Raw genomic sequence first — 14,619 nt, 5'->3', positions numbered from 1 at the left:
ATCCATCTGCATGCTCCATTTATACAACGCTGTAGTGCAATCAAGGCCGCAGGCAGAGAGATGGTATAAGATGATCTGAGTCATTTCAACACTATGGAAACCAGTATTTTCAAGAGATAAAGCTTACAATAGATGATGTCCACCTCTGCTGAGGTAGCACGGCAAAGAATACAACACAGGCTTATATAACCACAACACCTTGTCAATTATATACACAGGGAATTCCACAATGCTCAAGTTTCAGTCTTTATTCCCCATGTCCCATTTATCCTAAGTGCAGAGTGCTGTAGGTACACCACAGAGGCCTTTTTTTCTCTCCCACAGCCATATTTCTCTTTAACAAATGAGCTATATATAAGTGGGAGGGAAAGGTTAAGATACAGTGAGGATACTGATGTTAAATGGAGGAGGCAGGTGGTGTTCCGGTCTAATATCTCACTCCTCACTGGTCATGGATTGGTCTTTTAAATCTGTTTTTTATGAGAATAAGTCAAGGAATGTACCAAAAGACATAAACATAGTGTGTCTGTAGTGATAAAGTGGATCATTCCTTTATGGTAACAGTCCATTTCTTAAAGGTGTTGTAAACGGACGATCTGGCGATGAATGGGATGAAGAACTGGTCTTAAATACTGCAGCAGCTTGTTGAGATGATGAGGTGATTGAGGCCAGGTGTGGAGATGAGGTGATTGAGGCCAGGTGTGGAGATGAGGTGATTGAGGCCAGGTGTGGAGACGAGATGATTGAGGCCAGGTGTGAAGAACCAGCAAGGGAGGAACCAGGGAGGTTACACACACACACACACACACACACAGAGACAACCACAAAGGGGAGGGGAGAGAATGCAGATTCCTAACAAAAACACTCGCAAACACATGGCAGCTTTAAAAGCAAGGGGTGAAATTGTATTTGCACTCGTGTGTGTGTGTGTGTTTGTGTGCATAAAGTGTTTCACATGCAGTTCTCTGCTTTAATCTGTACTCAAAATGTTCCGAAAGCTGAATTGTCTTTAATTTCAATGTGTTATTTGCACTCCTATTTCATTTAGACACTCAATTTTTTTTCCTACAACCACAAATCTTTTTCCCCCCCCCACATTTGTAAACTTGAGTTTCTTTTATATTTTTTCACAGGTCTACCGCCTGTTACAAATAATAAATTCTACTGTCATTTTATTTCAGATATAAAATGATGTCAGGCTTTACGTAGATAAAGATAAGATGAATGTTTTTCTGTCCTTATAACCTGTCATTACTTTTATAAATCAGAATACAATATATACATCTCTGCTGCAGATTCCTCTGTGTTAGTACGAATAGCATGTGGTGAAATCAGCAAAGTCCACTAATGGAAAAAGGAATGTAAGCCAACTCAATATAAATGAGATTGTCCTCCTGCTTTAAAGCAGAGCAATAGCTCAGTGTATGTGTCGCATTTTAAAGCAGTGAGTGAGCAGAGGCACGACTGTTAAAGTTACTGATCCAGTGAAGCTTTTATTGCATCCAGTAACATTATTTTAATTGGAGCCTCACTGTGCTTTCAATGCAGAAATCATACTACAGTATATTCAGAGCCTGTAGATGATGAGGAACGGTTTAAGCCCACACATTGACTTCATACAGCACAGAAACGTCACACAGAAGGAAATTAGGGAGCTGAGTTACTTGTCTTTGCTGGGTCTGCAGCATGAACTGATAATGCATCTGAAGTTAGTACACTTCTGGAATAATAACAACAGCATCATTCAGCAGTAAGTCATTTACTAAGCAGTGCCAAACAATCTGTCCATCTTTTCCATTCCGAGGATTTGATTTTCTCTGTTTGTGAATTGAGCATTTTGGGGTTTGGGCTTCTAAAAACAAGACAACTAAGTGTTCTGACATAGCAAACGACGAATTGTTCATTGAAAATAACTAGCGTTGGGCAGAAATCAACATAACTCAAGATTAAAAAGTAATTTCAGCTGATATTCAGTCAGCTTACTGAAAGATCTTCCCTTCCTTCTAAAGGATTTTTATAGAACCTCTTCATTTTCCTCTGTGTGTGTGTGTGTGTGTGTGTGTGTGTGTGTGTGTGTGTGTGTGTGTGTGTGTGTGTGTGTGTGTGTGTGTGTGTGTGTGTGTGTGTGTGTGTGTGTGTGTGTGTGTGTGTGTATTTGGAGACGCATAAGTGTTGGTAACCAACAGTGAACATCCTGGGTTTGAGTGTGTGTTATTGTGCTCGGGGTATGGGTGGGTGGGGGTTGGTTCTTTTTATGCCTATTCAAATAAGTTGTGCTTTTGGTTGTAAGTCTTGTATTTTTTTTTTCAATAGATCATTTGGTCACAAAGGAATCATTTCAGCTGATATTGTAATTTAGTTCTACACAATCTCAAATAAGTTTTTAATTACATTCCTTCATTTTCCTTCCTTCTCTATTACTTCTATTCTTTATATGGTCAGGCTTAAGCTAACCCAAGGCCAGGGTATGCTTGAAACAAACATTTTATAATGTGATGTCTGAACACATCTGATTACACTTGAAGGCGAGTTAAAAGCTGTCCATCATATAGAGGGGCGAGACGTGATACATCAAACAAATGAGAATAACAGTGCATACTTTCAGATATTCATAGTGTTGCACTCAGTTGTTCACATGAAAAGTGAAGGAAGTAGTTGGAAGTCATTGGATAAATGAGATTCATACCCTTCCTACTATCTCACCTCCACACACCTGGCCAATTATGTGAAGTAGGTATGCTTATTAGTTTTGAAATTGAACCTTCCAGTTATCCTGTCAATTGTCCAATTGTCCTCCCAGGTCAATTTTACCTGGTATGACTGTTAATAAAGTGTTTATTATAAGTATACACCCAATTCTGTGTTAGACCTTTTTAGCCAACTTTATTCCACCTTATTACCACAAGTGTTACACTTATTTTTTTTTTTAGAAAAAATGGTCAACAGGCCTCATTTAAATTAAATCATACCCCATTTTTTAGTTACAAAAATTATGAATTATTTTAACTAAATTTAAGAACAGCAGGAAAGAAACAGTGGATGGATTGTAACTAACTGGTATATGTCAACATTTAGTCAGGATATTGTTTTGAAACCTGTTGTCCTCCTGGGTCAAAATTGACCTGATTTGGTTTATACTGTTTATATAAAGTACAAATTATCACCCAATTCAATTAAAGTAGTGATAATTATACTTGTAAAGAATGTAATATGTAACCATCCATGTGATTTTCAGGCAATTTGATGAAATAATTGGAAACGGGTCAAATTTGACCAAAGGACAACAGGAGGGTTAAAAGAATTGTATATGCGGTCAACGTAATATATGACATACTTACATTGGAAAGACGAGGGAATGTCAACAGCCACTGTTTGACCAGCAAACCAAGCACTTCTGTTGAAGCATACTGATGTGCAACTCTAATCCTGACCCTAACCACATTATGCAAATAATGTTTGATGGATTTACATATTGATGTATCAATATTTCCATCTTCCATCTGCATACCATCTGACCGCCAAATAGTTTTTTATTTGTTTATAATTTGTGGACAATAAATGTGATGTGTGTGCTGACTGTACATGTGAGGCAGTGGGACTTAGCTGAACAATGTTGTGTTTTAATGTGTCAATTCATTTAATTCTGTGAGAGATGTGAGTCTGCAGGGGTATCTCCTCTGTTTCTGGCATGCTGGAGGCTGAATATCTGAGGTGTTTGGTTGCATTTTACAACCTCACCAAGAAATTGCACTTTTCAGCTTTTCACTCAGGCTCCGTAATACAAAAACCTCTCTGAACTAAGCATTATGTCGTGCATTATGGTTATTATGAGTAGAATAAGCCTGAGGTTATGGAAGTCAGATGCTGTCTCATGGTTCATTTCAGTGCTTGCTGAATTATACTGTGGCTTGGAAGGAGTGTATAGTGATGGGAATTTTCACACTACCTGAATATAATAAGGTTTCCCAAACCATTATGGTAGTACTTTAACTTTTGTAGTGTTAAAGGATAATGATGTTTTTTTACTGTCAACAAATTCTATGAAAATACCTAAATCAGCATCTCTCAACAGATTCTGATGTTCCTACCCTGTCTGTGGCTTTCTGCTTCAAGCCCATCATTCCTACTGAAGATGTAAATCTTTAAAACCAGCTCAGAAATATATGCCCAGCCAGCATGTCAATGTGGGCCCCATAATGGTTAAAAGTGGGCTGTAATATGGATCCCATGTGGGTTTGTCCACAGCTTCCATGGTGGCCTCACCTGTGTATGCCCATACAAGTGGGTTCTGACTGGGTTTCAGGTGGGGCCCAACTGGGTGAGACCCATGTAGGCCCCATATGATTGCCCATATGAGGTCTAAGTGGGATCAGAATGGACCTTAAATGGGGCCCATGTTACTGAAGCAATATGGGGCCCATTAAATGTCCCTGTTTATGCCCATGCCCGCTTAGCCCACTTACATCCCTTGTGGGGCTCATACAGTCAGCCCACATGGGCTTCACATGTGGGGCCCATATTACTGAAACCATGTGGGACATGCAAAATTTTCATTGTTCAAGCCGATACCCACTCAGTACTCACATTGCCCACATTTACATGGACATGCGGGCTGGTCATGGTTTCATGTTTTTAAAAAAAGCTTCAGTAACTTCCTCAAACAGCAGGTCACTGTAGTTTTAGCAAACATTATTCAAGCCGGAGGAAATAGTACATTTGTTAGGGACTATTGTCAGTGGCGGGTTAATCTGCATTCTTTGCTTTAGTGATTAATATTTGGCAGCAGGTTTTAAGGTAAAATAAATTAATGAATAAAAAATCTCCTTCAAATCAGTGCTTGCATTAGTTTTCTCAGACTTGTTTTTATTCTGTCTTTTTCAGGAAATCTGTCGGGGGGGTGGGGGTGGGGGGGTATTGAGAAGTATTTCATCCTTTTTTTTTTACCTTTCTTGTTCCTTAAGAAAAAAGGAGAACCAATACACGAATAAGTGACTTGTTCTGAAGGATATTTCTGTGGTGTGACAGCTGTGATAGGACATGGGGAAGGGGAAAACACACAAGAGATGTTAGCGCTTACATCAGCCACAAAGGGATTACATAATTGCAAAATGTTCTAACCTCTCACCATGTAGTGTATTTACACCTCTATAAATCTATGTGCAGCCTTTTCTGTACAAGATATACTGTATCATCTTCGAACAGTTTGTATTTACAAAAAACAAAAACAAAACATAGTCTCATTTACACAGCTTTAAATTCTACAGTATTTTCCACACCAACTCTTCATCCTTGAATCCAGACACTTAAAGATGCAGTATACAACACTCAGGCCCAGTAGATGTCAGCAAATTTGCCATGTAAAGATATAGTGGAGTAATGGCGTCCTGAGCAGAGAATGAAGTCACACTCCCTCTTTGTTTGTTGTAATCCAGCCTCTCTGTTCTTTGACGTGCATGTGAGCGTGCATGTGAGCGTTTATGTACCGGGTCACTTATTACAGCTAAACAGTTTTTTTTTGCAAACATTTGAGGCGAGAAATAGGCAATCCAGTAACAAAATGTTGATCCATATTTCATCAGCACTGCCTAGCTGAGTTTCATAAACTGTTGGTTCAGAATCTACTTTATTTATTTTTTTCAACTTTATTGAGTAAATGACATGCTTTTATTTTGGTTTGAGATGCTGGTGCTAAAGTGCCACATCTAGCGAGGCTGAGTTTTTGTGTATTGCACCTTTAAACGTTGCATTACTCATTCATCTTTATCCCTAAAATCCTGCATTTTCTCTAGCAATCACTATCATCTCACTGCAGTGGGATTATATCATTAGATTACAAAAATATAATATGACCACAATAAATAGAATCAGCCCAAAATACATTATTTCAAAGCATCTGGATTACTTGGCTCTACTGTATTACTTTGGATTATGATTGTAGTTATGTTAAAGGATAATAAAATATGTCTCAGCCTTATAGAGTGAATAAGTATTTTTTTAAGGGAACAGACCATATGAAAGCCACATACACCACTGACTGTCCTGCTTCTGCAAACTCTGCTGAAAACACCAACATGATTCTGCTAAAACAAATAAATAAAACAATGTATAAATAAAAGCTTTTAAAGGGGCACACCAGTGATTTAGTATTGCACTGTCATACGTTTGGTAGGTTCAGAGAAGCTTTAAAGTGATAAGTACAGACTGTGTGTGACTAAGCCAGGATCATAGATGAAGGCAGCTATTTGACGTTTCTCTAACAGCACATGTAAACTTGCGGCTTAAATATTTTCTAGCAAATACAACAACTGAAATGGCTTTATATAGAATTTCTAAGTGAGGTCAAAGGTCAAAGCTAGTGCAAACATAGCAGGGAAGACTTTTGGAAGAAGACATACTTAACAGCTTAACAAATGCCTTCCACTACAACTTGGTTTTGATTAACAAGACAAGCAGACATAGAATACAAAAATAGTTGTTTTTTTTGCCCAAATTAAATGTGAAAAGCCAGCAATATATATTTTGTTACCTACACATAATTTAATATTACAGCTGTAGCTTGTGGGGTTCATGGAATTCTTATTGCCTGATTTATTTTCATTTCAGTGAAATATGAAAAAAAAAGTCAGAATAAATCCTGGTGATTTTTAGTTGCTATTTAAAGGTGCAGTGTGTAGAATTTAGTGGCATCTTGTGGCACTGACTTGGCAGAAATTGAATATGATATGTGTGAGTATGTTTTAATTAGTGTATAATCACCTGAAAAAAAGAATGGTTGTGTTTTCATTACCTTAGAATGAACCCTTTATATTTACATAGGGAGCGGGTCGGACAGTAGCTCAGAATGGACAAACCAAACACTGGTTCTAGAGAGTTCATGTTTTTTGTGAGTTTCGCAGCCACCACAGGTTCACCTACACACTTGGAACAGGAGGTGAAGGGAAGGGGTATTCAGCTGGTTGCAATAAGCAACCTCACTACAAGATGCCACTAAATCCTACACACTGGTCCTTTAAAGTATTATGTAACTTCAAATACTTTACTTTTCAAATGCTTCATGTCTATATGGGAAAAAATACTCTAAATCAAGTTTCGTGCACCTTTAAGACTTAATCATTCTTATAAATTGCTACTGAATGCTCATGACTTTTAACATCATTTCTAAAATGAAGTCACATGTATAATTTGGAGAAATTGAGATGGGAAATATTAGTGAACAAGGCACAACATTAGACAAAAATACCGTACATATTACAGTAGGTGGGCACGATAATTTAAATATAATCAACATACATGATGAGTAAACAGCAGCTGTATTTCATTATTCATTAAGACAGATGTACTCACTGCTCACAGTCAGTGCATATTATGGCTTTCTGATCTGCTCATTTGAGAATAAAATCCACTCTTTTGACTGTAAAAAAAACCTAAATGAGGGCTTGATTTTCTGTTTCTGCCTCTCACAGTGTGTGCACATGCTTTTAATTACAACAGGATACGCCGATAAGTGATCAGTGTTTCCTGTACAGTGCATCAGCAGTTCAATGATTCATTACTGAGTCTCAGTCCTCATCAGTATCCCACAGAGTGCAGGATATAGATATGCTAATTCATATAGGATCTTCATTGATCTCTGCTATGCAGGTGTTTGGATGTGGTTTTATATAGAGCATGGTCCTGTATGTCAAGCTATGGGGGAAAGACATGAAATAAAATGATGTTTGATGTGATGTAAACTAGTATGATAATCTTGGAAAATATTAAATAAATGCTCTTCTACTGTAAACTATTTAATATTATAAAAAGTTATATAGTCTTTTCATGTAAGGGGTTATAAGCAGTCTACAGTATATACAAGCTATCATTCCATTAATGTTTGTATCATAGCTATTTAATATGTGTGGCAATCCTATTAAAAATACTGAAGAGGTGTTACAAAATGTACATACTGAAAACAAATGTGATGGGTTAAACAGATATATGCTCTGAAAAGAAAAGCACCATTGTTGGTCAACATGAAGATGTTCATGTGCAGATCTGTGGGGACAGAGAATTTAATGAAGCTCCAAAATGACACAAAGGTGATTAGTGAGTTGTTAAGTTTCAATTCAGTAAATTCTCTTAATAAATTCTTCTAAGGCAAATTAATGAGACATAGCGTACTGTATTTTGTCAATTCATTAAGCTATGATATGCTGGTTGAAATGGGAATTATGGGTTCAAACATGAGTCAAATGATATTTGTAAAAACTTCTTTGTATTTTCTTTTTTTTTTCCCAGTTGGTGGAGCCACCTCTTTAGTCAGTCAGCTACAGTTTGGATTTCACTGAAAAATCCTTCTGTTTTAATAAAATGATACATGATAAACATCCAGTTATCTTGCTTAATTATCACTAGACCAGAGCCCGCTAAAAATGAGCATTGGAACAGAAGGAAACTAACATTATAAAGTCTCATACTTGCAGTAAAGATGTAGTGAAAACTGACTGTTGATACATTTTTAATCCAGGTTAGCTTGTTAGCCCGGCTAAAGTTTTAAACTCAAATTAGCCATTTAGCTAGCTAAGCTAGTTGGTAAGCCCACAGAACTTCCACTTACATGAATGAAAATAAAACGCAACGTTGCATTTTTATTTTACCTAATTTCTTGAAGCTTTTGCTAAGTTAGCAACTCATTTAATGGAATGTTGTAGTTTATTACAACTTTGTTTTTTATTTTACTAGATTTAGCCATTGTCTTTCTCAGTTATAATAATATTTCACTCACCAAATCAGTTGCTGAAATGAAGTCAAGAGTTTAGCCACATTATGAATACCACATTTTTAAAGGTAAAAGTGAATTGAAATGTTAAACTGCTGGGTTGTTTTCAACCTTCAGCTGGTGTTTCTACCCTAGTTGTTGTGGCAAACCCTGTATTAGTACTAACAGTACTAATTACATGACATTCATGGTTTTTAAACTAATAAAATCATTCACAAATGGCATTTGACCCAGGTGTGACTTTTATGGCTAGTATTAATAGAACAAATATTAATATAATATCCCTTTCTGAATTGACATTGTGCAAAACTCTGAAGAGTGCAATCAACAAATAGCAGACACATCTTTCAAATGATCCTTTCCCTGAAATTAAAATGAGGGCCATGATTAGATGACGATATCATGTGGAGTTCATTCAGTTCCCTCCTTAAGCCAAGCCAAGTGTCTCCTTAAGCCAAACTGCTTAAAGTCCTCATACTAGAGTCCCAGTTCAACCACCAGGAAGTCAATGTGGTCCTTTTCTTTGGTCTTGAAGGCTTCTGCGATGATCCGAGCGGCGTCCTTGTGCTCCCGACCTCTCAGGGAGATGCCGTTAACCTCCAGGATGACCTGACCCACCTTCAGCTGGCCGCAGTTATGAGCTGAGCCTCCTTTCTGTCAACAGAAACATGGTGATTTGAATCATTTAGATGGCTGAAGCTTCATATTAGCTTTAGATAAACTTTGAATCACATTTTTGCACTCAGGAAGGACTGGGCACTTCTGCTAACATTTGTTGATTAGCATTAAACCCAAAATACCCAGCTAAAGCTATGGGAATATCATTATTTTTGCAGAAAATTTGTCCTAAAAAAAGTATGGACAAATTCAGATTTCGACCAATGTATGATACTAGAGTAGAGGGTGATTAGCAAATTGATTGTGATTCCTTGTGATCGAAGACTGAACATCGGCTGAATGATTTTGATATTGTAAGACAGATATTATGTCTAAGAATTGGTTAAATTGGTTTAAATTACCTAAAATTATCAACAGAATGTGAACAAATAACAGTTTTTTTATGTTATGTCAAAGATGTACTGCGTTGCAGAGATATCTACTGAAGTTAGCATGCTAATGTTTGGCCTGTACTGTCTTGTAATACCACTTTTTACCACAGGGGTAATAGAGAGTGCCACATAACTTGGAATCTAGAAGCTAGAAACTTTTTTTGGCTTATGCACCAGCCGAGCAATTTTGATAGGACTGAATGGGAGCCATCTTTGGTCCAGTATCCAGCCCTTATGATGCATCTATGCCCTGAGCCCTGGCAGTAATGATGGAGCCAGGCTGAATGCTGTTGACATTTTCACAGTAGGAAAGATGTTGATATGTCACTTTATTAAGTTTTAATATTTTTTCAGGCAAGAAAGTAACCATGTAGGCTCTTAATGTGAGTTTATCCAAATAACACCTATCTGGAAAATTGTACTGAGTGTTGGAGCAGCTGGCTGCTGCTGGAGATGCTGGCTGGGGAGACATCAGCTGTTAATATCAGCTGATCCGACAAAATGCACCGGGTCGCAGCAGCTATGTGGAAGCTGGCATGCGCCACTTGGCATTACATTATAGTAAGCTGGGTTGATATTGAAATATCATATCAATAAATTAGATCTCTATTACACATATCTGGATTTATGTGTTGTAAAATGGCATGAAATTAATGAAAAATGATGCTGTGGCTGAAAAAGTGCTACCATTAGTGAGTTCTGTGACATTTTATGATTTACACCTACCCTATGGGGATGTGTGTAACTATTTACTTGTTACTTACAGTTATGTTGTAACTTATCTCTGTGATGCAACTACTTTCTAATCTGTAATTTACCATCGACTATAATGTCTCTGTAGGATTTAGGAGTCATAGATTTCTAGTACTAATCTAATCATTGGTGGGGATTTTAATCTAGTATTAGACACTTATTTGGATAGGTCTTCTACACAGAGGGTGGAACCTTCCAAGGCATACAACCTTCTGAAATCCTATATTGAAAATATGAATGTCTTTGATGTTTGGCGGATTTCTAATGCTACTGGCCTTTCCTTCTAAAGTGCATAATATCTATAATAGGATAGATTATTTTCTAGTTGATGGCAAACTATTGAGGGACCGAAACGTTGCAGCTAAAAAAAAACTATATCAATGAGCGATACTGTGCGGGAGCCTTTTTTCATTTTTGGTTGCACATTCATCCTACGCACCTGTCACTACTCAGGTGTGGAGAGATTTCTTAACCTTTAAAATACAATTTTAATAAAGTAATTTAATGTCCCACTTCCCACTTCAACAGAACATATTGGTTCTCCTTGCATTCATGTATTTTGGATCAATTTAGAATGTCATCTGAATAACTGGTAAGCTGTTCCCAAACGTGGCATTTTTGGTCAGCTGTTGAATGACATGAAGAGTCTGAGTTGATAACTGTACATGTGTGTGTGTGTGTGTGTGTGTGTGTGTGTGTGTGTGTGTGTGTGTGTGTGTGTGTGTGTGTGTGTGTGTGTGTGTGTGAATGGCAGCCCAAGAGCCACAGGGTTATCCATCCATTCACTGATATCTCTTCCACTCAGTACAAACAGGATGACTACCAATATTGAGTGATTAAATGTAATCCCGGGCCCTAAACATCTTTATCTGACATTCCAACTAAGTAGCAGTTGAAAACATCACTGCAGGGCATACAGGCCAATAATAATGGATTTTGATGCTGCGGACTGGTAAAGAAACTCAGAGTTGGGCAATGAATCAGACACACTCTCTGCTGCATTTACAACCATCACTTATATGCCTGTTAGAAAGCATTTACCCCCAGCTGCTCATATGCAAGGGCTCCTATTGGTCCAAGGTGAAAGACTGAGGTCATTATATATTTAAAACACAAAACGCATTAAAGAGTTTCAAGCACCTCAATCAGAGACACTGTTACGCTAACACATTCCTGACATATTTCAAAAGGAATGATTGCTCAGGTCTTAAAAAGAGTCAAGGCTCTTTGATTAAGTGGTTAAAATGGGTTCTTTGTCAGATGAGTCTGTGTGTGTGTGTGTGTGTGTGTGTGTGTGTGTACAAGAGCAGGAAACTGGAGCATTTTATATGCCCATCAAGCTTGATTTTCAAATGCAGACTTTGTTTTTTCCTGACAGCTACGCACTGACAGTTTGGGTAAAGCATCAAACCACCTGTCAACTGAATGTTTCTGAAGAGGCAAACAGACTCGACCAGCTGCTCCAACCCAGCTACACCAGCCTTGATTACACACCAAAAATGAGGATGTTAATATGCATACATATTTTCTGTGTTGTGTTCATTCTTCATATGTAATTGTAAATGAGTTACTGATAGATCAGGATATAGTTTTGAGTTTCTAGGATCTTAAGGATAAATTTGGTTTACAAAATCAAGATCAATTTAGATATTTACAAATTAGAGACTCTTTATATTTATAACTTTACAAATGATGTTACATAGAGGGAATAAATTCTTAACATTTTTCAAAGAGCCTATAAGAATGCTACCTTCCAAACTATATTTAGCTTTCCAAAGCCTAAAAAGTGACCATAATTAGGATATTAAGGCAAGATGGGAAGCAGAGGGAGGCCTCACAGTATCACAGGAAGAGTGGGACAGGATCTGCAGACAGCAGTGGTCAATGACAAGCTCCCCTTCCTGGAAGAAATTCTGCTAGAACAATGTGACTATTCTTTCGTACTCCTATTCGTACTAATATTCAAATCAGACTGCCTGCTGGTGTGCATATATGTGAATACAAGTATGTGTAGTATGTGTGTACTATGTGTATACTGTGAACCGTTGGGATAAGGAAGGGTGTGGGTACATGTGTCTATGTATGTATACTGTATTTATGTTGACTTTGCTGTCTTATCTAACACTCAGATCCTCCGCATGTCCATTTTTTGGTATAGTAGCTTTCCTATCATGGGAGACAAATTCTAAACTTTCTCTGAGCTACTTTTATGAAGTTTCAACATTGTAGTTGAAGCCAAAAGTGTGACACTCTTGAAGTTCAACTGAAATAACAAAAGCAGTCAAAAAAATCACTGACAGAGCGAGTTTTAAAAGGATTGTTAAATTGTTTTTTTGAAAAGAAGATGAGGAAGAAAAAGCAGACTGTAAAGACAATCCTTCTTTAGCCTCTGACTGGGCAGTGTGTGTGTGTGTGTGTGTGTGTGTGTGTGTGTGTGTGTGTGTGTGTGTGTGTGTGTGTTTGTGTGTGTGTGTGTGTGTGTGTGTGTTGAATTGACTGAGCCAAGAGGGATACCAAGACACAATAGATACACTTGTGCTGGTATCTGTAGCTTACAAACCAAGGACCAGCCATTTGTTAGCAGTGGTGTTGAAGAATATAGTACTTAGCATTTAAACTGTTGGATCTCTATGTTAGCAGGGATGTTCAATGTACTACAGCTGACTGGCCAACAAACTGACGTCAGCAGTTTTGCCGCTTGATGTTTGTTTGGTTGTTAGTTTAGTGGCAATTTGCAGGAAAAGACGTGTCTTTAAAGATAAGCAGGAGAGATAAAGTCTCTTTTTGTGTTGTGCCACACATGCTGTCCAGCTGATCGTCAGTGTCCATCAGCCAATGATAGGTTTAATCACACATTTATTGATCAGTCAGATCCACTATTGATGCTTTCTAAACACATCTGTGGTTCAACATTTGGTAAAAACACTTTTTATGAGGGGATTCAAAATTGACACAGAACATACTGCAAGGGTGTAGAATATGAACAGTATGTAAGGGTTAAGGAAACAGAGATCCATCATAGCTTATTAGCTATGTTGCAGCATCCACTTTAATATAACCCTGACCTGCCAGAGTATAAACAACGGTTATAAGGCAGGAGTTGCACTCTAAGCCCAGAAAAGCTTGTTGGGCTAGTGTGCATCACATCATGGACTCCCGGTTTGGCCATTAAGCAAAATAGCTTCTAGCCCAGTGCTGTTCCTGGGGGCTTCCAGTGAACAAACATATTCCTGGTTATTAGCATGTTAGCCCGTTAGCAGGTCCAGCACAGAAATTCACCAGCTAGCCCTGTGAGTTGTCCCTACGTCATAATGCTTTTAGCCGTGCCTAATTTGTGGGGATGCATGGATAAACTTCACTGTGCTGCTTTTGGGCCTTTTTTGCAAGTATGGTTAAAATCAAGTGATCCAATGTCTATACATGTAGATTCAGATTGGTTAATGCACAGATAGGGGCACTGTCCTGAAACTGAAACATATAATGTCCAAATCACTACCTTTTAGATACACCTTTTTTTATCCATAGGCACAGGACAGGCACAGCAAACATTGCAAATATTTTATATCTTCTCAACTTCTCCGTCCGTCCGACTGATTTAAAAAAAAAAAGGCTTAACAGAGATAACCCAATTTAGATGGAATCACCCACTTATTTTGAAACTTATTCGTCTCTAACACCAAGAGCGATTCCGATGACTGGGTGCAGCCATTCAGAGCAGAGCAAATGAGCGTTATTACATCACAATCCCGTTGATATGATGGGAATATAATTGGCTTAAACTTGCATGTATTAATGTGGCAATGTCATTATTATGATTATAGAGGACGTTGTGTTTGGCAAGCCGCTAAATGACTGTGAGGGTCATCAGTGAACTGACTGACAGTCAATGTCATCCACTATCCTGAGAGCCATGGAGACGGGTGAAAGCAGCCATTGTTATGGAAATCACTGCACAGTCACGAAAACTCTTCAAGGATGGCCTGCTCATGAAAGAGACTAAGGGGAGGGTGGGTGTAAAGGGGGGTGAGGGGGGTCTGCTGGAGTGACTGAGGCTGTATG

At 38.0% G+C, this 14,619-nt stretch overlaps 1 protein-coding gene across 1 annotated transcript in view; it reads right to left on the bottom strand.

Annotated features, from left to right (window-relative positions):
- Positions 1–9,235: 9,235 nt before the first annotated feature.
- The window catches only part of whrnb (whirlin b), a 93,190-nt gene continuing 87,806 nt past the window's right edge, over positions 9,236–14,619 (bottom strand). The window contains exon 12 of the mRNA XM_062417134.1: positions 9,236–9,412. Within this exon, the coding sequence (XP_062273118.1) occupies positions 9,236–9,412 (177 nt within the window). The remainder of the gene's footprint in view (positions 9,413–14,619) is intronic.

The sequence above is a fragment of the Scomber scombrus genome, chromosome 4 (genome assembly GCF_963691925.1).
Source record: "Scomber scombrus chromosome 4, fScoSco1.1, whole genome shotgun sequence".
NCBI classification, from domain to species: Eukaryota; Metazoa; Chordata; class Actinopteri; order Scombriformes; family Scombridae; genus Scomber; species Scomber scombrus.
This window is presented reverse-complemented; position numbering and strand designations above follow the sequence as displayed.